Source organism: Pholcus phalangioides, unplaced genomic scaffold (assembly GCF_987345545.1).
Source record: "Pholcus phalangioides strain wild (caught in Gottingen) unplaced genomic scaffold, Ppha-v1.0 ptg000019l_1, whole genome shotgun sequence".
Lineage (NCBI taxonomy): Eukaryota > Metazoa > Arthropoda > Arachnida > Araneae > Pholcidae > Pholcus > Pholcus phalangioides.
The window spans coordinates 1,023,199-1,050,302 of NW_028301612.1; the positions used below are offsets into that span (position 1 = coordinate 1,023,199).

Below are 27,104 nucleotides of genomic sequence, written 5' to 3' on the forward strand. Positions count from 1 at the left end.
GATAAGTAACCACCTTCTAATATTTTTAGGTTCAAGGGCAAAAATCAATGCTATCCAAAGGCTCTTTGAGAGCAGAGATGAATTGATTCGCTTAGCTGTTCAATGACAAAACCGCCATACTCATTGTCATTCAAGATGTCTTCCATAACTTTAAACCGAGCATTAGAGAGAGGGAGAGGAACAATTTTCTCTCAGAACCAACAGCTCTATAACAGGTTTTCTGTGGGTTCCCAACTTCGAGGCGCAAATGCGAGCCAATCTCTCCGTTAAAAAGTCTCGCCACAGATAGCAACAGGCCTATACAAACAGTACAAGTATTCAATCATCATTCTTCACTCACTTCACTTCTGAAATATAGATGGTGGCACTGAGAGAGAAAAATCAAACATAACACTAAATACGCACTCACACTGTTAGGTACACACACTTCACTTCCGGCACAATTCACTAGGTGGTAAATTGCCCACGGCTATAGACCTGAATTGTGCTCGGTTTGAAAGAAAGCTCCATAACCCATTCTATAAAACTTGATATGGGAGGGGATGTGTTGGAATAACAGTATATAAGAATTTGATTCTCGTTCTTGTAATTGTCACTACTGTATAGATTACTCTGTGCTGAATCAGCATCAAAAGAACATCTCCCTCTCTCCACAGAGTAATCAGACCAACAGGACAAAAAATAAATTGGGGGAAATAATTTGCGGAACACGGCAACAAATGAAAATGAGAAATATTTTGCGGACCAGCAAAAGATGCACGAAAAAAATAATTTGAGGACCGCCAAAAAAAATAAGCAAGAGAAAAGACAAATAGGATAAATAATTTGATTTCCAGACCAGCTAAAAATTAAATGTTTATGACTGATAATTTGCGGACAAGCAAGACATACCGCGAATTCTGACTGGTACAGACAGCCAAAGAGTGGTTTGTAATACGTGGAATAATCGCCAAAAAATGGCGAACTGGCATTTGTTTTTAATTGTGGGAAATGTAGAAGTAGAGAAAGTGGGATTCTTTGTAACGTGATTGGCTGACACTTATCAAGAAAGAAAAAGAGACCAAAAAGCTTTTTGGACATCAGCAATCGTTGAGTGCGAGGTGTCTTCTTCCTGAGAATAAATATCATCAAACTTCGATTCAATTGGCAATCATCAGTAAGTACCAACCTCTATTATTTATACGTATCGACAATGCAGGGCCATAGCCAGAATGTATTACGGGAAGAGGAGGGACAGGCCATTTTATAAGAAATTTGGACTGGTGGGGCACTAGGAAAAAAGGGCACTCAAAGCGGAATAAGTTCCAGTGTGTTCGTACAAATGATATAGCAGGCGAAAATTACAAATTTTAATAAAAATATTAATTAAGAAATTATTAATTAATAAAATATTGACTAATAAAATTATTAATTATTAAACTCATTAATTAATTATAACTGTAAATTTTGCTAATGATTCAATTTTTTAAATTAATACTCTATCAATATTATTAATTAATCGAAATTATTACATTTATTTCATACTGATATCCAAAGAATTAAAAAAACTATTTTCATGATTCACAATCGGTAGAAAGTAGAACAGAACAAAAACTAGGTTCAGTCACCACGGCTATATAAGCCCCATGCCACAAGGAGTGTGGCCAGTTGATTTATAAGTCCCATTGACTTGAATATTAATAATGTGATATACTAGAGAAGAAAAGGGAACAAACATTGCATAACATGTACAAAACAGGGAAGACGGAGATGTAAAACTTAAAAAAAAGCGTAGCAAATCTATCAGAAGTCTACAGAGCGAGCTGCAATCAAAAATTATGCACAATGGGAATAATGACAGAGGGTAGCACAATTCCATTATGTACACAGGTTTTAACCTGGGATACGCTCATTGGCGAAGATCACAATGACGTCATGTAAGATCGAGGGAAATGCTAACTCCGAAACTTTCTCGTGACGTACTAGCCGAAGAGCCGAACATTACCGATTCGGAGCTATGGCTGTTACGTTTGGCAACTTATCGCCAAACACCAGGATTCATTAAAGATCACGAAATATTGCAAAGATATAAAATTTTATAGCAACATAATATGATTATCATAATAATGATATACAATATAATATCACAACTCAAAAAAACATGCTTCCGACTACTTTATTAATAAATGTAGGCCGAACTTCGTTCGGCGCCTCGCTGCGCTCGGACGTCGCTTCGCTCCTCCGGCCATTACAGGGGGCCCTGCTCCCGGACTGAAACTATCAACTATGTTGTCACCACAACCGGAAATGTGGCAAAATTTGTAAGTTGAAACAAGATATTCCAAAAACAGACCGCGGGTAACACTATTAAAAAAAGAATTCGAGTGAGCTTACATTGTAATTCGAACGCACAACCTTCGATACACTAACCCTGCACTCTAACCATTACACCGACTGGCACACGCCTATTGCAGCTAAAATTAGGTATATGTATTATTAAACGTTGCCAGGAAGTATATTGGCGCCAACCAACAGTCGCCGGAAAAACGCGCGCCAATAAATATGTCGCGCATGCGCATTACATCGAGTTTCGAAGTCACGATCGGGTGTGACGATTTAGTGACGTAATAGTGATCTTAGCCAATGAGGCGCATCCCATGTTAAAAATCCTATGTACGGTATGGAATTACGCTAACGGGTACTCTAAAGTCTAAACAATCTTAGTTTTTCGTTTACTTGTTTCTTTGTGGATATTATTAGAGAGAGATATACAGAGAAAAATTCTTTTTGATAACATTTTGCCGAACGAGGCAGTTGTAATTGCTAAAAAAAAGAGTGATTATTATACTATTTTAATTTATTCTCCCTCAATCTGTGTCACAATTAAGGGGAGAACAGGCGAGTCTAACGTCCCGATCGCTAGCCTTGAGAGGGCACGACATCCACCCTTTAACTACTCTTTTTTACAATACACGAGAGAAATGCCAAAATGCGGGTTTTCCTCATCTTACAAAGTATTTAGTTGCGGCCCGCTCTCAACCTTTATTTGTGCTCTTTATTTATGCACATCCCTGTTCTATGTATATGTTACGATAAATATGATAAATCCGGTAAATATGCATAATCACAAACCATTTTGGTAAGATTGATAAATTTTGTTCATATATTGCAAGTTTAAACATTTACATATGCCCCCGGAATGTTATAAATGTACAGACCTGCGTATGGATGGATGGTATCGCGCCTTTTCGGGGAGAGAACAGTGGGACTTGCCAAGAGAACCCCTAGAAACTACGAATACAGCATATCAGGGGTTCAAAGTATGGGTTGCGATTTTCTGGGGTGGGAGGGTCGTAAGATAATTTCCAGAATAAAAACATGTTTGACAAAATATTTATTTTGATCAGAAAAACTAGTAGCTGAGGTCATTTGAGGGCCCACCAACAATAGATAATGTTGGGGGGCTGCTGCTGCTGCCGCCTCCACAATAATTTAGGAAAAAAAACAATGCAATGTACCCTCCCCCCCTTTGCTTACGCGATATAGTCTCGTATATACGGGACGACCAGCAACTTTCAGCCCCCTCCCAATCTTTTCTTCACGTCGGTGCCTCTGCCCATGACGAGTGGTAAGAGTGACCACAGACAGACAGCTCAGAATAATTAAATTTTTCAAGTAAAATATCGGGGGGGGGGGGAAATATGACTATTTTCAAAATGCAACACAGCCCCATCTTAACCTATGGGCCCATGTGAGCATGACCAGGGGTTTCATATCCGTTGGTAGTGAGATCCGTACACAATGAGATCTGGGGGGTACTATGATTTTTAAATGTGAGTATGTAAATATAAGTGAGCTGTAATTTCCAATTAAGTATCGGACTCCAAAACATCACTTTGCCCGATGTTGAGACGGTCATGCATACATGCCAAAAAATGAAGCTTACTGAACTCTAACCCAGGGTAGGCGTGGTCTCGGGGTGATGTGTCGGGAAGATCAGTTTAGCTTGTAAGTTCACTGAATCACCCAGTTTTGCACAGGCCTATTTTTCCGATATAATTCGGTTCTTCGGGAAGGGATGGTCACCCACCTTCTGGTATCATGCCTGGCCCAAGGTTCCCGAGATCGATCTTATGTGATATATCTTATCTATAAAATTTTTGTTCATTATTAATTTAGTTTTTATTAAATTCAATTCAATTAGTGCAAAGTGCCTAGCTCTCTCACTATTGGATGAGAGTTGGTAGTCCCCGGTAAGACGAGAAGGACGAGAGGAAAATATTGTCCAAAAGGCACTAAAAGAAGGATGAAAGAGGTATTTTCGCCGGGACAGTGGCAAAACTGGCAAAAACTGGTTTCATGGAAAAAACAATTTTGACTAAATGTGTATTATATGCATATGGGTAAGCAGAATTTTTTCGAGGATGGTTTCCAGAATTTTTTCCTTCTGAGGGGGTTTACTTTTTTTCCAGCAAAATAATACCCAACTATAATCTTGGCTCAAGGAGGAACCCCAACCCCACCCCCCCCCCCCCCACTTGCATACGCCAATGATTATATGTAAATTAGACATAGAAATCATTATAACAATCAATTTTATAATGTTGTATTGCGAAGCAATCTGATGGAAAATACATATACAAATAAAGACACAGTCGGTGCTCGTTATAATGACCCACACCCACAATATAGCGATCATTTCATTACAATGACCTGTAGGAAAAGTCCCCACACCCTAGCCCTGGGGTCGGGCAATTTTCATCATTTTTTGGCTTTTTCACGCAATAAATAAATTGTAGAAGGACCCATGAAAAGTTTTACCAGGGGCCCTGATCTAGGATGTGGAGACCATGACAACAATCACCGATCACAGTTCGGGATGATCATTTGTCGTTATAACAATATACAATTCTTTTGCATTGATTTTTTTAATGATCCTAGACATGAATATATAAATGTGGGAAGTATCGATTTGTTTTATGCATGGCAAAAACAGATTTTTATCAGGACTTTTTTACTCTACGTAGTTTTTCCTGATATGGCAAAAACTTACCAACCCTAAAAATGATTGTTAAACCAAAATTTGAGTTCAAACTGTCATTTTCATAATAAATAGAAAATAAATGCATATCAATGAATTGGATGCATACATGGGGGAAAAGAATCTATTTTTCCTGACAGTTTCTACCAACCCTGATACAGTGAAATTTTGATATAATGAAGCTCTGTGGTGAAAAAATTATTGTTGTAGAGGGATGTATTGTTATATCGGTCACCTTTACAATGAGGTTTCACCATACAGTAATACCCAGACTTACACTACCACTAGTTGCACAGTTTTAGAGTTATGCGATTTTCAGTGAAAAATGTTAATTTCTGAAATTCAAGAATAACCACTGGATTATTGCTGAAATAGTGCAATTAAATGATAATCAAATGATTTTCATCGAAAACAACTAGAAACCGGGCTTAAGCAACCAGAATTAATTTTAATCATCATTTGGATGACCATACGTCCAGTGACGGATTAAAGTCGGCTCCAGGTACAAAAGAAAATATTGCCCCCCCCCCTAAATTAGAAAAAAGTGTTAAGTTTGGGTTTTTCGGGGTGCTTTAGAAGTCGGGGCCCCGATGCGTCCGCGTCTGCATACGTCTCGTATATTTCCCGGAAGATTCCTGTATTTTCACGTGATTTAATAATAGGCTACTAGTGCACAGGAAATTTTTTGAAAAGGACTAGACAAACAACTAGCAACTAGATGGGTTTTTTACATCCAAATGGCCAAGAAAAAAGCCGGATCTAGTTGGAAAATTACTAAGTTGTCAACATTGTTCTAGCTTGAGCTGGCACTAAAGAAACACATCAAACACTTAAACTTTAGAATGGAAAATAAAAACAAGAAAATATTTTACCTTTTTTCCGATGTTAAAATGTAGATGTTGATTTCTATTCTTTTTCAATGATAACAAGACAACAATACAGAAAGCACGGAACGCGAGATGTAAAACACGTAAATTCTCGACATGAAATTCCCGGTTATAATCATTTCAAATTTCATCTTACGTAACACTGATCCTCCTAAAAAGGCGTTGACATATGATATCCCAGGTCTTGATTGGTATTTTTTATGGCCCGCTTGAGAGTGACCATTGGCTAGCTTCATCACAAAGGGGTACCGTAACCAACACATCCCCCAAAGACAGACCCATGCCATTCTCTCCTTCCCCGCCCTTCCAACTTTTACAAACATTTGAGATTCAATAGTAACAGAATCACTCTTCAAGTATTGTATATTCACATAGTGGGGTTCAGTATACACAGAAACACTCATAAAACCCACAGTACAGTGGATCACTCGTTTATACGACTCTCATTCATGCGACTTTTAGTCATTCATTATACATGTTTGGCTCTCGGTCGCAGTTCATTCCTATACATTTTAATGTTAAAATATTTAATTCATTAGACGCACAACATCAATTACAAGGCGTTTTCATTTCGACTTGAACCCCGAGATAGAAACTCCGTAAACACTTCATTTCTGTCAATTGAATTTCAATTTTTTTGTAAGCAGCTAAAGACGTCACTGAAATTAATATTTTTGCGAATATTATCGCCGGAAAAAGCCATAATTTTTAGTATGATTGCAAACGGATACGTAAAAATTCAGCAAGCTGATGACCCCTTCAAAGTGGGTTCTGAAATGGTTTATTTATTGTAAGTTTTTGAGAACTCTGGAAACGCGCGGAGAGCCATAAACAAAATAATTTACATTTTTCGAAAGGCAACCATATTAAATGTACAGACCATACTTCTTCGCATACATGTTCCTTCCCAGTTTTTTTCCCATTGTTTTAGTGTTTCGTTTCCCAGCGTTATTTTTGAAGCATTTGCAACTGGTCTGCTGGTGAGAAACATGTGCAATATATCAGTTCATTTTTTTAATTTCCAGTAGAATTTCCTTTGGTTGTGGTATCTTGTATGCTAGCTGGCTACGTGGAATCAGCTGTTCTTAATTTCTGAAAAAAAGAAAAGCCCCCCCTCCCCAATTCTCTTGAACGTGAAATGAAAATTTCGACAAAAAAAATCTGGATCTATGAAAGAGTGAAACTCGTGAAGAAATTGAATATGTCGAGTTACTTTTGGAGACGATTGCAAAAAAAAAAAAATATATGTAATAAAAATAACTCTGTAAATATATAAACAGTTTTGTTCGCCGAAAATCTTACAAATTTGTTTTTAATTTTATTCTTTTTCCTGTCATTTGTAAAATAATCGTAAGAATCCTGAAGAGAGAGAGAGAAAGAAAGATTAAATAGGCAAAGTCATATTGGATTAAATTTATCAAAAAATCGCAATCTCATGACCTTCCTTTGTTTTCTTCATATTCAGATTACTTTTAAGCATAATCCGAAAGTTACATAAAACTTAATTTCTGAGAATTTTCGAGTTACGGCTAAATAAAAACTATGCCGTGATTCGGTCTCTCGAAAGTCGTATAAACGGGGTGCTCTCTCTCTCCACTGTATTTATTTTATTTTATTCATTCCCCCTCTCTTCGGATCTGGAGACCACCCAATGTCCGAATTTGACTGGTCCTGTGCTACTACACTGATGTTTATCTATATTGCTCTACAATAGAATGTTTGAACCCCGGCATCTGATGACAACCCGGTAACTTTAGATCTGCTTTCTACTCCAGGGTTATATAACTACCGTATATACTCGTGTAAGCCGAGTTTTTTTGTGGAAAAATTCGTTCCTCAAGTGGGGGGGGGGGGGGGGGGGGTCGGCTTATACACGGGTCAGTTTTTGACGAGAAAATATTGACCCCGGCAATCAGTAGTCATTTTTGTAACTATAGATGGCGCTAATAATTAGTAGCGATAGATGGTGTTGCAAATCATCAGAGTGATTTTTGTAGCTATACATGGCGGTTGTTTTAGTAGTGTTAGTACTTTCCAGGTTAAATCCACGTGGTAATTTTTTTCCCGGGTAGTACAAGTCGTGATCACCCACAGAAAAATCATTGATCTAGTGTTGTATCAGTAAGCATCTGGAGAAAAATGGAAAAAGCAAAAATATTTCCGTATGATGCGTCTTTCAAACTGAAAGATATAAAATTCGCGGAAGAAAACAATAACTGTGCTGCAGCTCGGACATATAACGTCAATGAGAAATAAGTGAGAGAATGGCGGAAAATGAAAGAGAAAGTTTCAGCCATGCGAAAGACAAAAAAGACTCTTCGAGGAAAAGTATCGGTGTTCCCTGAACTTGAGAAGGAATTGAATGAATGGGTGTTACACCTCAGACTGAAAGGTACAATCGTGGCAAGGACAGCCATTCGTCCGAAAGCATCGAAACTAGCTGAGAGTGTTAAATTCAAAGACACAAATCCAGAAAAGTTCTATGCATCCCCAGGTTGGTGCATTCGTTTCATGAACCGTTTCGACCTGTGCTTACGCCAGCGAACAAAGATCGCACAAAAACTCCCAGAAAAATTGGAAAGCAGAATTGAATCTTTCCAGAAGTTCATAATTGAACTGCGAAAAAGACATTGATTTGAACTGTCACAAATCGGTAATATGGACGAAACTCCAGTTACTTTCGATTTTTCAAGCAATAGAACTGTTGATGAACTCGGGGTAAAAAAACCATCTTTGTTAGAACAACTGGGCACGAAAAAACACGATTTACGGTCGTGCTATCGTGCATGGCCGATGGAAAGAAATTGCCTCCAGTTGTGATTTTCAAAAGGAAGAAAATTCCTTCGAACATGAAGTTCCCACCAAGAAAGATCGTGAAAGCCCAGGAAAGGGGCTGGATGGATGAAAAGGGCATTCTACAATGGATCCAGGAAATATGGAACAAAAGGCCCGGAGCAGTGTTCGAGAAACCGGCATTATTGGTATGGGATATGTTCAAACCCCACAGAACCGATAATGTCAAAGCCGAGGCAAAGAAATCGAAAATATCATTGGCTTTTATACCAGGTGGGCTAATGTCGATTGTGAAGCCGTTAGATGTGAGCATCAACAAGCTTCTCAAAGACTGAGAAATTTCTGGATCGAATGTATGAGTTCCGATGATAAAGAAACTACAAAAAGGTGGTGCCTGGAAGAAATCTGACATTGGCCTGTGCCAATGGTGTGTGCGAAAGTGTGCCAATGGGTACACGAGAAGGGCGTGGAATTCTGTTTCCACTGAAATTATCATCCGATCCTTCAAAAAGTGTTGCATCAGCAATGCGATGGACAGAACTGAAGATGATATCCTCTGAAAGTGACAATGGCGATGCCAGCCCAGATGAAGATAAAAACGAAGATGCCGCACCCCCTATGATGATATGATATGATCGATTACGATGAGCTTGGAGACTCGGAAGAAATGGATTAAAAAGTTTGAATCATTTTTTATTGTAAATTTCAGGAAGCTATTCATTTTGCATAAAAATATAAGAATTTTTTTCCCTAAAATACACAGATTTTTTTGGGGTCGGCTTATACACGGGTTTTCAATTTATTGCGGTTTTGGTGGTCCTGAAGTGGGGGGGGGGGGTCGGCTTATATACGAGTATATACGGTAAATCGTTTGACTTTGATGAGCGTAAAAAAAAAAAATCAGTAAATGGTCATATCCTTGGCCTCTACCATCCCCCATCTGTTCTTTGTCTGACTTTTTATGAGAGCGAAAGACCTATTCCAAGAAAGTCGGTTCCTGGAAAACTTATCTTTCCAGTTGAACTTTCCTTTTCCTTTTTGAAAAAAAAAAAGAGATTAGTCATAAAACATCGATATCACAAATGGCGGAATCTTTTTTGTGCAGGTTTTTTCTTTGACTCTCTTCATATTCGTTTGAAGCTGCTTCAGGAAAACAAGAAAAGGGCTTTGCCCCACCAGTGGTCATTTTTTATCTTCACTGGTGGGGCAAATAGAAAGGCTAGTGGGGCAAAATCCCCCCTAGTTAACATGTTAAAAAAAGGCCTGGGGAGGGGGGAGAACTTTGGTGTCCCGGCCCCTTGCGGCAACATATGTTACAATTAATTTAAAAAAATCTCACACATCCATTCTTTTTTTTTTTTTTGCATTATTCAGCTCCTCCGACATGGAAGATAATTCAGCTTTATTAATTCCAAGCCCGTAAAAAATAATAATTAGGGGAAAATATAAGAAAATTTATTTCCTCGATGTTTTGGTGTGAAGAAGCCGGGATTACACTACAAAAGTTTGATAAAGGATCTTTTACAAAACTAGGAAAAACGACCACTTAGGCCGGTATTACACTATAGAAGTTTTATCAAAGTGCTTTTATAAAACTTAAAAAATGTAGCCTGTAATCTGATCAGTTGCATTTGCTCGAATGTAACCGATCAGCTTATTGGCTGTATTTTTCAAGTTTTATAAAAGCACTTTTACAAAACTTCTACAGTGTAATCCCAGCCTTAGGCCGGGATTAAACAATAAAAGTTTGATAAAAGCTCTTTTATAAAACTTTAAAAGTGAAGCCAATAAAACTATCGGTTGCATTTGCGTGAATATAACCGGTACGAGATCATTGGTTGCATTTTTCAAGTTTTATAAAAGAGCTTTTACCACACTTTCATAGTGTAATCCCGGCCCAAACCTCTTTTAGTTATATTTTCTTGAATGCAACCAATTCGCTCATTGGTTGCATTTTTCAAGTTTTATAAAAGAAGTTTTAAAGGGTTTTTTAAGGACAGGGTGACCATATAAAAATTTTGATTATTTTGTAATTTGTGATACACTGTATTTTTACTCTCGAAACTGGTGCAAAGTGATTTTTGAACATATTTTGAGCATTTTTTTTTGAATTGGAATCATTCCTCTATGACGGACGTCGATGAGATAAACGCTGCATTAGGACATGCAAGACACGCTGTATAAGGTATTTATATTATATAAATTCTTCTGTTTTCGCTAATCATTTTTCAAGTGATTTACTTTAATTTTTATAATTCATCGATTCGGACACTGAACAGTGATTACATCCATGGCCCCCCCCCCACAGAGGTGTGCGCACGGGGGCCCATAAATTAATATTTCGGTGAAAGAATTAAAATATCGGAAGAAAATACCCTAAAGAATACGTACGTCGAAGAATATCCTAAGCTTCCAATTATTAACAATATTAATTAACACATAATCATAATACTATTATTATTCACTGTTAAGACCGCCAAGCTGCGCCCTGCGCCAAAACCCTCTCACTGCGTGGGAGTAGAGGAGAGTTGCTGCCTTAGCACGAGAGAAAGAGCACGGGCCTTCCGTCGCTCTCTTGAGTAATGTTCTAATAGCATAAGAATAAAGTTGTTTAAGTTTTCAAAGCCTTCCTTTGATAAAGATACAATCCACTTGCTTGAGCAGAGTCAGAACATTTTGGTCAACATCTTCGCCGGAGAATTAAAATTAAGATGGACCAGACAACACTCAACCGCACTCGCGGTGCGATCAAAAGGAGGATTACACGAGTCCAGTCGGTATTACAAAACATCGATGAATCGAGTGAAGAAACTGATGTTGTGCTGTTACAACAATTAGTGAAAATTGAGAACATTCGAACGAGCATTGATGAACTCCTAGAGGGATACGCCGCCTTGCCAGCGGACGCACAACTAGATGATGCCTTCGACCAAATCGAGGAGATAGAGGCGAACGTATACGCACTAGAGGTACATTCAAAATGCTTAGTTTCAAAACTAAAAATCAAATCGGAACCAGGTCGCTCAACCTGCCACGGTAAAATTGCCGGAGATTCCTTTGCCGAGTTTTTCGGGAAATCCGGAAGAGTGGAGCTCATTCAAATCGGAGTTCAAATCTTTAATTATAGACAATGAATCATTGAATGAAGCTCATAAACTTCACTACCTTCGAGCCTCGTTAAGAGGGGAAGCGAAACTTGTCGAAACGGTCGACGATACCTTCGACTCGCTTTTCGGAGAATTAGAGAAGTGAGTTGAGAACAAAAGGTTCATCGCTGATACACATATCAACGCTATTCTTAACCTTGAGAAAATACATCATGAATCAGCTAAAGAGCTTCGAAAAATGGTGAATACTATCCTGAGACATCTCAGAGGGCTCAAACTCATAAACCTTGAGATGAATAAGCTAACTGAGATACTGCTTGTTAATGCTATTTTGCCAAAGCTAGACCGAGTCACGCAAGCAGTAGGAAATGTCGCTGAAAAACACGGAATTTCCCGAATGGGAAGAGTTTGTTGACTTTTTGCAAAGAAGGAATCAAGTGCTTGAAAATACTCAACGAGTTTCCTACGCGAAATCTAAATTCGATGCATTTTCAAAACCTAAAAGTCTGATAGCCAAAGCGAATGCAAAGCAAAATTCCTGCCCCATTTGCGGGGAGAATCATCCAATTTATAAGTGTAGAACTTTTCATAGCCTTTGTATTGAGAAGAGAATATACGAAGTAAAAAATAAAAAACTGTGTTTTAACTGTCTGGAATCCCATAGAGTAGTCGAGTGCGGCAGCGATAAGGCTAACCGCAATTGAGTCGCGTGCAGCGTTCGCGGGTGGGCGGGACCTGAGTACGATGACGTAAACACGGCCCACGCGTAGCGAGGGGATGCGCATATTGGAACGCGTTCCCAGTGCACGAGCCCCTTTCAGAAAGGAAACAATTTCGGAGGACTGGAACCTTGTCATTTGGGAGGCTCCCGGAGCCTGGATTATTGGTAATTAAAGTTGACATTAATGAAGACAACATTAATTAAAAAGAAAATACGGGAATGCGCTGAAAAATATACATTAAAATACCGTGTATAAAAACGTGAACACAAAGAAATAATAAAAAATTAGGATTGATGACAATTCAAAATTAGAGAATAATTAAAAAACTATTGAAAATTCAGATGTTTCTGATGAATTTTTCCTTAAAAAAACTAATACATAAATTAATGAAAACCTTACATTAATTAATCGAAATTGAAAATGGATAAAAATTAAGGTAAATTTAGGAGGGATAAAAATTTTAATGAAAATTAAAGGTTTATGAAAATTAATGAAAATATATAAAATTCAAAATTTAGAATGAATCATACAATAAACTTAAAAATTATTGTATGATTATTAACAGAATTAACAGAAATTAACAGAAATTGGATTAATGAATATTCCGAAATTAATGGAATTTTTCCGAAATTAATCCCATAAAGAATGAAAATTTGGAACTTTTGAAAAGTTAAAACAAATGAAACGATTGATCACAATTTAAAATTAATAAATAATTCCAAAACTGCTGGGAATTCATATTTAATGGAAAAATAGATTAGTGTATATAAAAAAATAATTAATTCCTGAATTATTTTCTTTCTTTCTGAGTTTTTATTAAATATTATTGCTCTTTCCAAGGTTTTGACTTTTCATTAGCTCTAAATTTTAATTCATTATGGAGTTATTTTTCGGAATTCATTATGGGATTCATTAATTTCAGAATTCATTATAGGGTTCATTAATTTCGGGATTTTCACTAATTTTTTGATTCCAAATTTAAAAAATTGTCATTAGTTCTGAGTTTTTATTAATTTTTAGGGAAAAAAATCTACTCTTGTTTTTTTAATAGCCTACGAAATATTTTCCATTAAATTTCTGAATTCGGCTTTAATTCCGAATATTCATTAATTATATTTTATCGATCGATAGAGGAATAATTTTTCATTAAATTTGAAATGTAATTATTAATTTCACTAACTCTGGTGTTTCACTAATCTATTTTTCCATTAAATATGAATTCCCAGCAGTTTTGGAATTATTTATTAATTTTAAATTGTGATCAATCGTTTCATTTGTTTTAACTTTTCAAAAGTTCCAAATTTTCATTCTTTATGGGATTAATTTCGGAAAAATTCCATTAATTTCGGAATATTCATTAATCCAATTTCTGTTAATTTCTGTTAATTCTGTTAATAATCATACAATAATTTTTAAGTTTATTGTATGATTCATTCTAAATTTTGAATTTTATATATTTTCATTAATTTTCATAAACCTTTAATTTTCATTAAAATTTTTATCCCTCCTAAATTTACCTTAATTTTTATCCATTTTCAATTTCGATTAATTAATGTAAGGTTTTCATTAATTTATGTATTAGTTTTTTTAAGGAAAAATTCATCAGAAACATCTGAATTTTCAATAGTTTTTTAATTATTCTCTAATTTTGAATTGTCATCAATCCTAATTTTTTATTATTTCTTTGTGTTCACGTTTTTATACACGGTATTTTAATGTATATTTTTCAGCGCATTCCCGTATTTTCTTTTTAATTAATGTTGTCTTCATTAATGTCAACTTTAATTACCAATAATCCAGGCTCCGGGAGCCTCCCAAATGACAAGGTTCCAGTCCTCCGAAATTGTTTCCTTTCTAAAAGGGGCTCGTGCACTGGGAACGCGTTCCAATATGCGCATCCCCTCGCTACGCGTGGGGCGTGTTGACGTCATCGTACTCAGGTCCTGCCCGGGGCTTGTGAAAGAGAAAACGTCAGACTCGTGCGCCGTATCTTCCAGTGTTGACAATTGCTTACATTCGAGCGAGAAAAGGGGATGCGTTTTGTTGTCAACAGCAATAGTTTACATTCAGAGGCCAGCTGGTGGGATGTTTCCAATAAGCGCTTTACTCGACGCCGGCTCTCAAGTCAGTTTTGTCAGCAATGAGGTGACAGACTCTTTACGACTTCGGAGAGACACTGTAAACGTCCCTATTGCAGGACTGAATGACTCTATTCTGAACATTAAGAAAAAAGTAACAACGCTAATCGCTAACCGGGAAGGGGACTATAGTAAAAAACTCGATCTTTTCGTTGTTCCCAAGATAACAGATTTAAATTCCCGTTTACACGAGGCAAGTGCTTTAGTTGGTAACTTAATTTTTAGTTGCCAAGTACGATACAATGTATGCAGACGATTAACACCCTCAAAGCGTTTGGATTTGACCTGCGTTGAACTTCCTAGAAACTTGAGTTACGCGGATCCCAACTTCAATATTCCACAAAAAATAGACGCATTGCTGGGTGCAGAAATATTTTACGAGTTATTGGAGAACAACCAAATAAAATTGAAGAATGAGCCTATCATACTTCAAGCATCTGTGTTTGGGTAGATAGTAACAGGGACATTCCAGAATGCGGTAACCTACAACAATCTCCATTGCCATTTAACGAGTTATCGGGGTGAGGTTGAAAAGGGTTTGGCAAAGTTCTGGGAACTGGAGTCAATCGGGATAATGGACGATCCTAAATTCAAGGAAACCGACGAGGCCAAACAGTTGTTTGACAAAACAGTCTGTTTCAAAGACGGACGATATGAAGTTAGCCTACCATGGAAGAGAGATTGGATAGAGCTAAATGATAACTTTAGTGTCGCAGAGAAACTATTACAGAGCCTTCTCAAGAGAATGTGGTACGATCCGACTTTGTTTGCTCAATACCGTGAAGTACTAGACAATTACTTGGATCAAGGGATTATAGAGAAAATACCAGACGCTGAGAACACTGATGGAAAACCACTATACTACTTGCCACATCAAGCAGTATTTCGAGCAGAAAGCGTCACGACAAAAATGAGAATTGTATTCGATGCAAGCTCTCACAAACCAGGTGAACTGTCCTTAAATGACTGCCTTTGGACAGGTGTTAACTTAAACCCGAACATTTTCCATTTGTTGACGTAATTTCGTCTCAACAAAATCGCGTTTCTTGCAGATGTCGAGAAAGCATTTCTACAGATTTCTCTTGCAGAAAAAGAAAGAGATGCAGTGAGGTTTCTATTCACCAATGCAAGGTGCATCAGCGATCATGCCAACGTGTAAGAGTTTCGATTCAAAAGAGTATTATTCGGCGTCAATGCCAGCCCATTCTCACTTGCTGCTACGATCAAAACACATATAGAAAAACAACGCGACAATTATCCAGCTGCAACTCAAGTGCTCGACACCTGTGTTTACATCGATGATCTAGTGGCTGGAGAAGACAGCGTGGCAGAAGCATTGCGAGTCTCTCGTGAAACTAGAGAGATCATGAGAGGTGCCAACAGGAATCTTCGTAAATGGATATCTAACGATCCTAGGCTGATTCATGTATAGGAGAAAGAGGGATTTGATGTCAATCCTCAGCATACGGACGGCATCAACATGCACAAAGTTTTGGGAATGTCATGGGATGCTTCTCATGATTATCTAGCCATGGATATCATGGACCTTGTGGAATTCCTGAAACAAAACAAAAATACGAAACGCTTCTTATTGCAAACAGCAGGTAGAATCTTCGATCCCATTGGACTTCTTACCCCCTACACGATTAGGCTGAAGTGTCTATTCCAAGAACTGTGGCTTCAAAAATTGCTATGGGACGATGAGCTTCCAGCGGATGCCAAGGAGAAATGGATACAATGGTGTTCGGAACTTCCCCGCCTATCCGAACTACAAGTGCCGAGGGTCATTCTCGATCTTTCTGAAGATAACTCGAATGAAATAGCGATTCATTATTTTTCAGATGCCAGTCAAAGAGCCTACGGAACAGCGGTGTACCTCAGAGTCCGGTTTAGAGACCATATTTCCGTGAACCTGATTGCTTCCAAAAGCAGAGTTGCGCCACTGAAGGACCTTTCTCTACCTAGGTTAGAGTTACTCGGAGCACTACTCGCGGCAAGATTGACCCGCGAGATTGAGAATGTCGTGAGAAGGAAAAGATCATGCAAGACCTACTTCTATTCCGATTCACAAATCGTATTGCTGGATAAAGGGTTCAGTAAAAAGATGGAAACCATTCGTCGCAAACCGTGTGAACGAAATCCAAACTTTGACAGCAAAATGCTGTTGGTTCCACTGCCCTGGGAAAGACAACCCAGCCGATTTGGTTACCAGAGGCATTAGTGCTGACGCTCTTTTACAAAATGACAGATGGTGGACCGGACCGAGATTCTTGATGGGAGAGAATCTTGCTTATGAGGACTCACCACCTGTGGTTACCGAACTGTTTGAAAGTGAGTACTCCAAAGAACTCTGAAAAGATTCGAACAGCAATTTTGAGGACACTAACTTGTCTTTGACTCTAACTACCAAGAGTTCTCTCATTGAATATATCTTAAAAATTAACAGTAGTTACGTCACAATATTACGTATATTGAGTTTTGTATTAAGATTTGCCTATAATTTGAGATCTTGTGAAAAACGTGCAGGTAACTTAATGAGACAGGAAATACAATTTTCTGAAAATCTCCTGATAAAAATCATTCAAGGGTTGGAAGAAATCGAAAGGCTTAAGAGGGGAGAGGCTCTAAAGGGTAACTCCAAGTTAGCTTCCTTGAACTGTTTCTTGGATGATGATGGTATTTTGAGAGTTGGTGGAAGACTTCAGAATTCCGATCTAAATGCCAACAGTAAATTTCTCATGTTATTGCCATCTAACCATCCTCTCACCATGATCATATTGAGATACTACCATTTAAAGTATTTGCATATTGGTACACAGTCGTTATTATATCACGTGAGACAAAAGTTTTGGCCAATCAATGGTAGAAATCTTTGTAGGAAGTTAGTACACGAGTGTCTTATTTGTTTCAAAAACAAGCCTGTACTGCAAAGTCAACTTATGGGTAGTTTACCAAGCACTCAATGGAGTACTGCCAGGATCACACCATGGCAACGATAGAAAGATAAGAGTTGTAAATATACGTTTGCCCAGTGGCAAAATTCTGAAAAGAAGTGTGAGAAATATTTGTGTTTTACCTATTGAGTAAGAATTATTTTTGCATTTGTGTATAACGTGTTATAATCTATTTGTATTGTATATTCATTTCATTCACTTATTCAGGACATAATTTTTTTATTGCGTTGTCATTCTATTTTGAAAAATTTTGTAATTGAAGATGTATTGTATGATTGAAATTATGTAATTTCAATCGGCGGGAGTGTTAAGACCTCCAAGCTGCGACATGCGCCAAAACCCTCCCGCTGCGTGGGAGTAGAGGAGAGTTGCTGCCTTAGCACGAGAGAAAGAGCACGGGCCTTCCGTCGCTCTCTTGAGTAATGTTCTAATAGCATAAGAATAAAGTTGTTTAAGTTTTCAAAGCCTTCTTCAGATACAGTCCACTTGCTTGAGCAGAGTCAGAACATTCACAATTCTAGATTATTGTCGCATTATACATGAAGACTTAACAAATTTTAGACGGAGTTCCAATAGAGATAACCGACGCCCTCCGATGCTCATGTAGACTGTCCGCGTAACAGTTTTCTTCTTCCGTCTCTCCTCTGCTCTTTTCCTACACGCCCACGCGCATTTTGCACCCGGCTCGTCTTTAGTCATTAATCAGTGGGCCGCTGCAACCCTTTAGGCTGATATTAAACTATAAAAATTCTTTTATAAAACTTGAAAAATGTAACCAATAAACACATCTGTTACATTCGAGCGAACTTAACTGATCCACCTATTGGTTGCATTTTTCAAGTTTTATAAACGAACTTTTATAAAAATTTTATAATGTAATTCCGGCCTTATATGCTATATTAATTGATTTCTGTCAATTTAAATGCTTTTTGAAGGGTGGTGGCTCAAAATTTCTTGGGAAGAAAATTTTTGGGCCGCCTTCTAATGTCGATTCTGATACTTCTCTAGTCTCCCCCCACACAAGCGTGGGGCTCGAGACAAATCTTGCGTCTTGTTCGTTTTTGTCGCACCACGGTCATTTTCTGCACACGAGGGCTAATTAGACGGGACCTACAATTTATTGCCGATTCCGAACGGCAGGCTTGTTTTTTACACTCGTCGAGAGATTGGTGCGCTAACCCCTCGATGGGGGGACTCCCTGTGGTAGCAATTTTTCTGCGGTCATGTCGTCGTTTCTGTTGTCAGGGAAGTTTTCTGACAAGGACGAACCGGGTATCGAACTCGTGACATCTCTAAACATCCTTTGGTACTTTAGGCGAGTATCTTATCGACCTGGGCTACCGCGCCCTTGCGGTTTCTGGTTTTCTTTTTACACTATGCATTCACTATAGGGAGGCGCGTAAAAAATTTTATCCTGGGGTCCATCAAAGATCTCAGCCTTTTAGGGACCAGCTCCAGCATAGGTAAATGCGGGGGGGGGAAGTGCGAAGGGGCTGATCGCCTCTCCCTCCGTTCAGTGGAAAATTGTTATCATTGGCATAGGCGGAAGGGTGGAGGGGTGAACATCCGCTTGCCCCCCCCCCCAGTTCATCATGAACACCCTCGGTGATTCACCCCCTTCCCATTTATTATCAATCTGCCCATCAAAATGGGGAAAAAATGTTTGAAATAATTGATTACTTAGTGAGAAATTAAATTTTCTGGATGTTATGCCGAAACTTTATATCTGAAAAGAAAAGTGATTTGTCTCCTCCGGGAATCGAACCGGGATCTCCTTGCACACCGAGCAAGTGCGCTAACCAATATGCCCGGTATGCGAGGGTATCCAGGTTCGATTCCCGGAGGAGACAAATCACTTTTCTATCCAAATATCAGTTTCGGCATAACATCCATAAAATTCAATTTCCCATTATATTTCGGGCCGAAAAATACCATCTCTTTTCATTAATTACTCAGGTTTATATATATATATTTTTAATGTATCCCATTTCTTTTGTTTTGTACTCGAAAATTGGGAATGATGGTAAGGTAATTGAATTGCAATTTGTCTGAATTTTACTTACGGCCGCTTTTGAACAGTAATTTTGACTGTTGTGACAATCCTTGCCACTTGTACATGGAGAAACTGGAGAAACCGCGAGACACCCAGGCTCTGTCGCAAGAAGCAACGTAAGCACTTCGCCCCCCGAAAAAAAATTGAGGGACTGCCTTTTGTGCGATTGCTTGAAGCATTTTGCGGTTTCTGTCGAACAAAGACAGATTAATATCTTTCCCAACCCCACGTGACGACGCTGGAATCGTAGAACGAGGGGTTGAGCCTTCACCTTCTAGAGCAGAAGCTGCTCTAGAAGGTGTTGGCTTAACCCCTCGGAACACTTGCCTCGGAACAACTTGGAACAACTAGCCCCAGATCCACATGCCCAAAAAAATTAGTCCAACAACAGTTTTTATTAAGGGGTCATTCAAGTATTACGTCATCATCGATGGGGGGTTTCCGATTTGCTGACTTTTGATGACAAGGGGGGGAGGGGGGCTTGGATAATGCTTACGTCATCGACCACCCTTTATGAAAATATGAGTTAGGATTCAGAAGGGCAGATTTGATGACGAAATTTTGCTGACAAGAGGGGGGAGGAGGGTCAGCGTTTTGCTGACTTTTGCTGACAAGGGGGGGGGGGTAAAAAATGGCTAAAAATTTGGTTATGTAATACTTGAACGTCCCCTAACGAGAAGTTTATTTTTATTAACAATATAGTTTGTAGCTATGTGGGCCACCGGGCGAAGTGATTTTTCTGAAGCCCTACCTGGCAAATTCTCGAAAATCTCAACCGGTTCTGATTTTTGTGAGGCCCTCTCTTCTCTTGAGGTCCCCGGGCCGTGTTCGAGTATGCCCATGCGTTAAGACGGCACTGCTTATACCGGGGCTTCTCAAACCGTACGCCGCGGAGTTGTGGCCCGACAAAGTTTTTCGAATAGATTCTTTGTTAAACTGCCCTGGAGAGCCGCAGATAAACGTTGATTAGGGTAAGGGGCGCCGAGAGTGGAAAAAGTATGTATGTAAAGTAATGTGTGTGTTCCCGGCATATATACAGTACGTATATACTATGAAGTATTATACAGTACTTTATAAGATATATATTCAGGGCTCCCACTTGTCCTAACGTTGTGGTAAAATTTCTTACTTTCTAGTTTTTGTTCTACTCTTTTCCTATTTTTGCAAATCCTTTCAACAAAATTAGTGTAACTGATTTTGATTGAGGAGGGAATCATCGATATATTGCCAAATAATATAGATGTAATTAATTGCAATGAATGATTCTGCCAAAGCTCTATTTGGAGGGGGGAGTGCTGCCATCTATATTTCAGAAGGGAAGTGAGTGATGTATATGATTGAATTACATTTGTACTGTTTGTAGGTCTGTGCTTTCTGTGGCGAGACTTTTTAAAAGGGAGATCAGCTCGCATTCGCGCCTTGAAGTTGGAAACCCCAGAAAACCAACTTCAGCCGACCACCACTGTGGCGACGGTGGGGGGTTTGAACGGTCCTCGCGACGCGAGTCCGTCACTATGGCCACCATTCGACCACCACAGCGGCTATATGAACGAGCTGTACCATTATGGACAGTAGGTACACCATGTTCTGAGAAATAATGCGTGTGACAACTAATCCGTATGACAAAGAGCCCTGGTCTCCCCTACTTTTATTAGCACCCGTCACATAAATTTGTCAATTCAGATCGTGAAAAAAATATTATTTTACAAGCCAAAAGTTTTTCACTATTTTGAACTGATTTTATGCAGGAAAGAAAAAGGCAGAGATTCTCGAGAATAATCTTTAGGAGGACTACTATTATAAATAACTTGAGAATATTCTTATTATTCTTGATGATAATATTCTCCTGTTATTTATATAATATAAATATATATAATATCCTTGAAAATATTTTTCGGAAGGACTGTCTTTTTACAAATTACTGGGGAATATTCTTATCGAAAATAATAAGAATTATTCTGAAGCTATATTTATAATAACTTCTTTCCAGAGATTGTTCTCGAATATTCTCCTCGATGAGTATGTTCTCCAGTTTTTTACAATAGTATTCCTTCTAGAGAGTATTCTCAAGAATATCTGTAATAACATGCATATTAATAAATTATCTCTATAAATTACTTCAGAATAATTATTATTTTCGATAAGAATATTCTCCACTAATTTACAATAGTGGTCCTTCGAGAACATTCTCTGTCCCCGTCACGAAGACAGGAACATTGAAGTTTGCAGCAAAGAATATAAAATGAAAGCAATATGGCTGAATTGCACAACTTGCAAAGGAATGTGAGTAATACAGAATTTAAGTGTATGTACATTTGAAAAAAACAACAGTTCGGTATCTTCTTAGAATGAAGGTGTGATTGTATAAGAATAGCTTCCTTTGTCAATCAACTTTGAGTTTTACTCTCTTTGCTTTAAACTAATTTCTGAAGATGTACCTAATTTTAAATAACTTTTTAAGGTTTTAATCTAAAGGTTTCTGAAATTTTCATGACCAAACTTTGAAGAAAACCTCTCATCATGACCAATATTGAGAATATTCTCTAGCTAAAAGTTGTCATTTGGGGGGGGGGGGTTGATTATACCAAAAATTGTTTTATTGTAAATGTTTCAGGCAATGAAAACTGATTTATATTTCACAATATAAACAAAATTAGTAAAAAAAAAATTAAATTATTTAAAAGAAAAATGAATATTCTCGATTATTCTCCAATTTTTACATCCAAGAGAATATATATTCTCGTTCCCTCATCTCACATCGCTAGAAAAATTTTAGCTTCCGTTAAATTTGTCAAACCCTGCCCATAAGTGCTTCAGTGTCTCTTTGCTGATATGGGACCGTTCAAGTATTCCGTAACCAATTTTTTAGCCATTTTTGATCCCCCCCCCCGTCAGCAAAAGTAAGCAAAACTCTGACCCCCTCCCCCCCGTCAGCAAAATTTCGTCAGCACTGCCCCCTACCTCCTAACATATTTGGGGGGGGGGATCAGAAACGGAGGGGGCATAGAAGGGGTGCCTCCCTTCCCCTCAAAGAAAAAATATATTTTTTAATGAAAAAACATTTTTTTAAAAATTTGAATTTCGAAAGAAAATACCTTTATATGCAATTACAGTCGATTTCTGTTAATTTCAATGCTATTTGAAAGGTAAGAACTCAAAATTTTTCTCTTTAAGAAATTTATTGCACCCACCCCTTAAGTGATATATGGTAAACCCTTAACTCGCGGATCAAATGTAACCCTGAAGGTTACGTGATGTGACTTGCCTCCAACCCAATTTTGTAAAAATGAACTAAGCGGCACATTTACAGATCGCTTAAATGACCCGTGGCACAATTCCAGAGCATTTAAGTGGCCCGTGGCACATTCAAAGATCACTTAAGTAACCCACGACACAGTTCCAGAACACTTAAACAATCCGTGGCACATTCAGAGATCCCTTGAGTGACATGTGGCACAATTTTAGAGCACTTAAGCGGCCCCCGGAAGATTACTTAAGTGATGCGTGGTATAATTACGGATCACTAGTGTGATGTGTTGCACAGTTCCAGAGCACTTAAGCGGCCCGGAAACATTTCCAGAGCACTTCAAGGATCCGTGAAACATTTAGAGATCGCTAAAGTGGCTCTGTAAAAAGGGATTTATCATTAGGTTGATGACGTAAGCATCATCCAGACCCCCCCCCCCGATCATCAAAAGTCGGCAAATCGGAACCCCCCCCCCCCCATCGATGCTGACGTAATACTTGAATGACCCCTATGTGCGAGGTAACAAAATATCAGTAATGAAAAATGTGAGAATGTGAATATATAAATGTTTTTGAATATACAGGATGCATAAGTAACAGGGGCGTATGACATTTTATTGGCGAACCGTTGATCCCAGAGGCATACTTCCAATCAGGAAAAAGTATCCAAATAGCGTATAGCAGTGGTTCTCAACCTTTTCAAGCCCGCGGCCCGGTTTCATTCATTTTTGTGAGTCGAAGACCACACTACCAACAGAAAATGAATAAGGAAAAATGAAAGGGCTAATCACTCGCTGCCTGGTATGAATGATATTAGGGCCCGGTGGTTGAGAAACACTGGCGTATAGTACTCACATATGTCATTCATGTTGCAAGTGGTTGTATAGTTATCAAAATAAAAAAAAAATTAACTTTTTATAGTGTCCGTGTACCCAAAATCCCAATTAGAAAGTTGTTGCCCTGTTTCTCTTGATGCCAACCAAAAAAGTGCAATATTCACTGAGATATTCGAATTCGAAAAACGGAGGAAAGTTGTGAGGAAAAAACTAACAGGCAACGCTTCTTCCCTTGATTTATGCTGTCCCACCCCCACTTTCTTCTGTTTTTCGAATATCGAATATTGCACTTAAAAACGTGGAATGTTTTTATAGTTGGTTTCAGGACAAACAGGGCAACAACTTCCTAATTGGGTTTTTGGGCACACGGGGACGATGTATAAAGTTCACTATATTAAGGGTTCTATATAAGTATACTATATTAAAGTTTATTTCTTTTCAGCATAGTTGGACATGGCGTCTGCCATTCACGCCTACGTCATCGCATTCTTCAGGCTCTTGAAAGACGTGGCCGAACATCGGGAGGATTTCGAACTCTTTTTTCCTCTGTGGAATGCCTTGAGGAACGAAACCATCCAATGTCTGGAGGAGCTGCTGCACCACCTGGAAGGCGTGGAGTTTCAATTCGCTTCGTCATCAACCGTGAGTGCCGGCAGCGCCCTGACGACGCTCATCGATTTCGTTATGTCTGGGACCATAAACCCTATCGGCGTGGGTATAAGTTCCGGAGCCCACGCCGTGAACGCTGGCATCAGTTCCGAGAAAGCCGTCGCAATATCCAGAGCCAGATGTACTGCCAGTGATCTGGTTCAAAGAGATTACACCGAAACGGTACGTTTCGTCCAGATGGGACTGACATTCGATGGAATCTTCCGTGAAATGAGAGAAATCGTAGAGAACATAAGACGGATGACCTTATCCTTCAGTATGGATCAACTCATGGAAGCGTTGGGAACGTTCCCCGACATGCGTGGCAATAACGCTGCAGCACCTCACAGGGAGCTAGTGCAGGCCATCATAGATGGAGCTGATGTCGTCGCGCAGGTGGACGCTAACAACATTGGCACGATTCTCAACAGGTATGTACAGAGCAATCCCGACGTTCTTCGGTATTGATCACCTGTACGTTGCGGAAAGCATGGTATCCATGGGACGAGACATCTTTGACTGCGCCGAAGCTATAACCAGACTGTGCAGCGGTGGATCTGTGACCCAAGACATAATAAAGAAAATCATCAAAAGGCTTAAAGATGAGCAGAAATATCTTACGCAAGTGCACGAACGGTTGCAGAATCGATAAATAATTGTTTGACGTGAGAAACTCTCTATTTCTTGTGGAGTTACGTTGAGAAAAATAACGTAGTTACAAACCAAGGACACATCCGGGAAAGTTCGGAAACTTAGAACTCAGCTGCGAGTACAATGGGAGCCTTATACAGGGTGTATAGTCATATTCTTACACCAGGGCTTGGAAAATCCCATTCGCCAGGTTGCCGTGGACTATGAAACCGTTATTGGTGCCATGATAGTGCAATGTAAGAAAAATTCGATGCTTTTGAGTGCGATTCAATGTTTTCTTTATGATATCGATGACTCTATATTGATACATTTGGTACTTTTTAATGCTTTGTTGTAAATAGAAATAAAAATTTTCCTTAGTAGCCACAGAAAGCCTGCAATTTATTGTGCTGGTTTTTTTTTGTTCTTTTTCAGAAATCCAGTCACACGGTCGGAACTAGCTATCTAAATCAGGAATCTTCAACTCGTTGTTTCCCTGAAGCACCCACAGTGCTCGATGCTCGTATCTGATTTTTTGCTAGCGTGCACCATTGTGTGCTTCCCTGAAGCACCAACAATGCTCGTGTCAGATTTCAGGCTCACGAGCACTTAATCAACGCTTTCATTAAACACCCTGTGGAATTGCATGCAAGGACTACAATTACGCAAATAATTGCGGGACCGGGGAGCGTCTCAACAGTTTCGGGGAGAATTGGCATCCATACATTATTACATAAATGCTGAAAAATATCCAAGCAAAAAATATAAACACAATTTAAATGTAAATTAACACAAAAATGAATGAAAACGTCGATTTGATGAAAATTCAGAACCGAAGAAAATTTCAAACTAATGAAAGAAATAATTCCAAAACTAACGAAAATTAGGACCTAATGGAAATTTAGAATTGATGAATATGAAAACAATTTTAAACATGTATACATCAGTACTTATGAAAATCCAGAACTAATGAAAGAAGTAATTTTAGAAATGTGTTGAAAATTCAGAAGTAGTGAAAAGATAATTCCAGAATATTGTTAAAAATTCAGAATTTGTAAAACAAATAATTTTGGAATTGTTGGAAACTCAGAATTAATGGAAGAAATACTTAAAGTGTTGGCGAAATCCTTCAATAATTCGGACCCCCTTTTTAACCCAATAAAGATGACTTTGATTTTTCTGAAAGACAAAAACTACTGAGTGGAACCACTTCCACCATTTATTGGCAAAGAAAAAAATTGAAATTTTTGCATGGCAGATTTTCTTACCAAATCGGCGTTAACGGGTTAATAGGGACCCCTGTTTAAAATGCACTTATTTAAAAAAAAAATTCATTGATATGTTTGTTTTACTTCTATTACCATGAGTGCGGGGCCCGGTGCTACCGCACCTGTCGCACACCCCCTGAGGTCGGCTGTGGGCATAAGACTGTTAAAGTTGCCGTGAGGGTGAGCTTCGTTTAATGATAGCTTAGGCGGTGCTCGGGACTAGAGAAAGGTTGAAGATCCCTGATCGAAATGGTTATTTGAAGTACTATGTATATATATATATAGATCAGTGATCACCTTTTCACAGGTGAAAACGGTAAAAAAAGGACTGACAGAAATGAGAAATAATTTGCGGGCTGGAAAAAATGAAGACTAATTTGGACCGTCAAAAGATAAATAGTAAATAGGAATAATTTCGACCATCACAAAAGTTGACTTGAAAGGAGGAATAATTGGAGGATCGGCAAAGAATAAATAAATAGGGGGCCGGCATGAGATAAAAGAGTAGGAATAATTTGAACAGCGAAAGATGAATTAACACGGAGGAATAATTTACGGACTGACAAAAAAAAAAATAGATAAATAGGAGAAAAGATAAATATTTAAAATTTTTTTAAATTTTAAATATTTGTTATTTTTTTAAATTTTAAATATTTGTTATTTTTTTAAATTTTTAATCTTTTAATTTTTTTAAACTTTAAAAAAATACTTTTATTAAACAACGTTATCCACGTACGGTGTTCACTCAGGGCCGGATTAAGTCGTTCGAAGACCCTAGCACTTGAATATTTTTGGTGGTTCC

At 38.3% G+C, this 27,104-nt stretch overlaps 1 protein-coding gene across 1 annotated transcript; it reads left to right on the plus strand.

Moving 5' to 3' along the window:
• The first annotated feature begins 1,080 nt into the window (after positions 1 to 1,080).
• LOC149071080 (uncharacterized) lies at positions 1,081 to 25,417 on the plus strand. The gene is made up of 2 exons (XM_089248254.1): positions 1,081 to 1,156; positions 24,199 to 25,417. The coding sequence occupies exon 2, from the start codon at positions 24,210 to 24,212 to the stop codon at positions 24,870 to 24,872; it is 663 nt and encodes a 220-aa protein (XP_089104380.1). The 5' UTR covers positions 1,081 to 1,156; positions 24,199 to 24,209; the 3' UTR covers positions 24,873 to 25,417.
• The last annotated feature ends 1,687 nt before the right edge of the window (positions 25,418 to 27,104 follow it).

Bases quoted from the DNA above. Each gene is read 5' to 3' on its own strand.
- LOC149071080 (XM_089248254.1), top strand. From the start codon at position 24,210: ATGGCGTCTGCCATTCACGCCTACGTCATCGCATTCTTCAGGCTCTTG.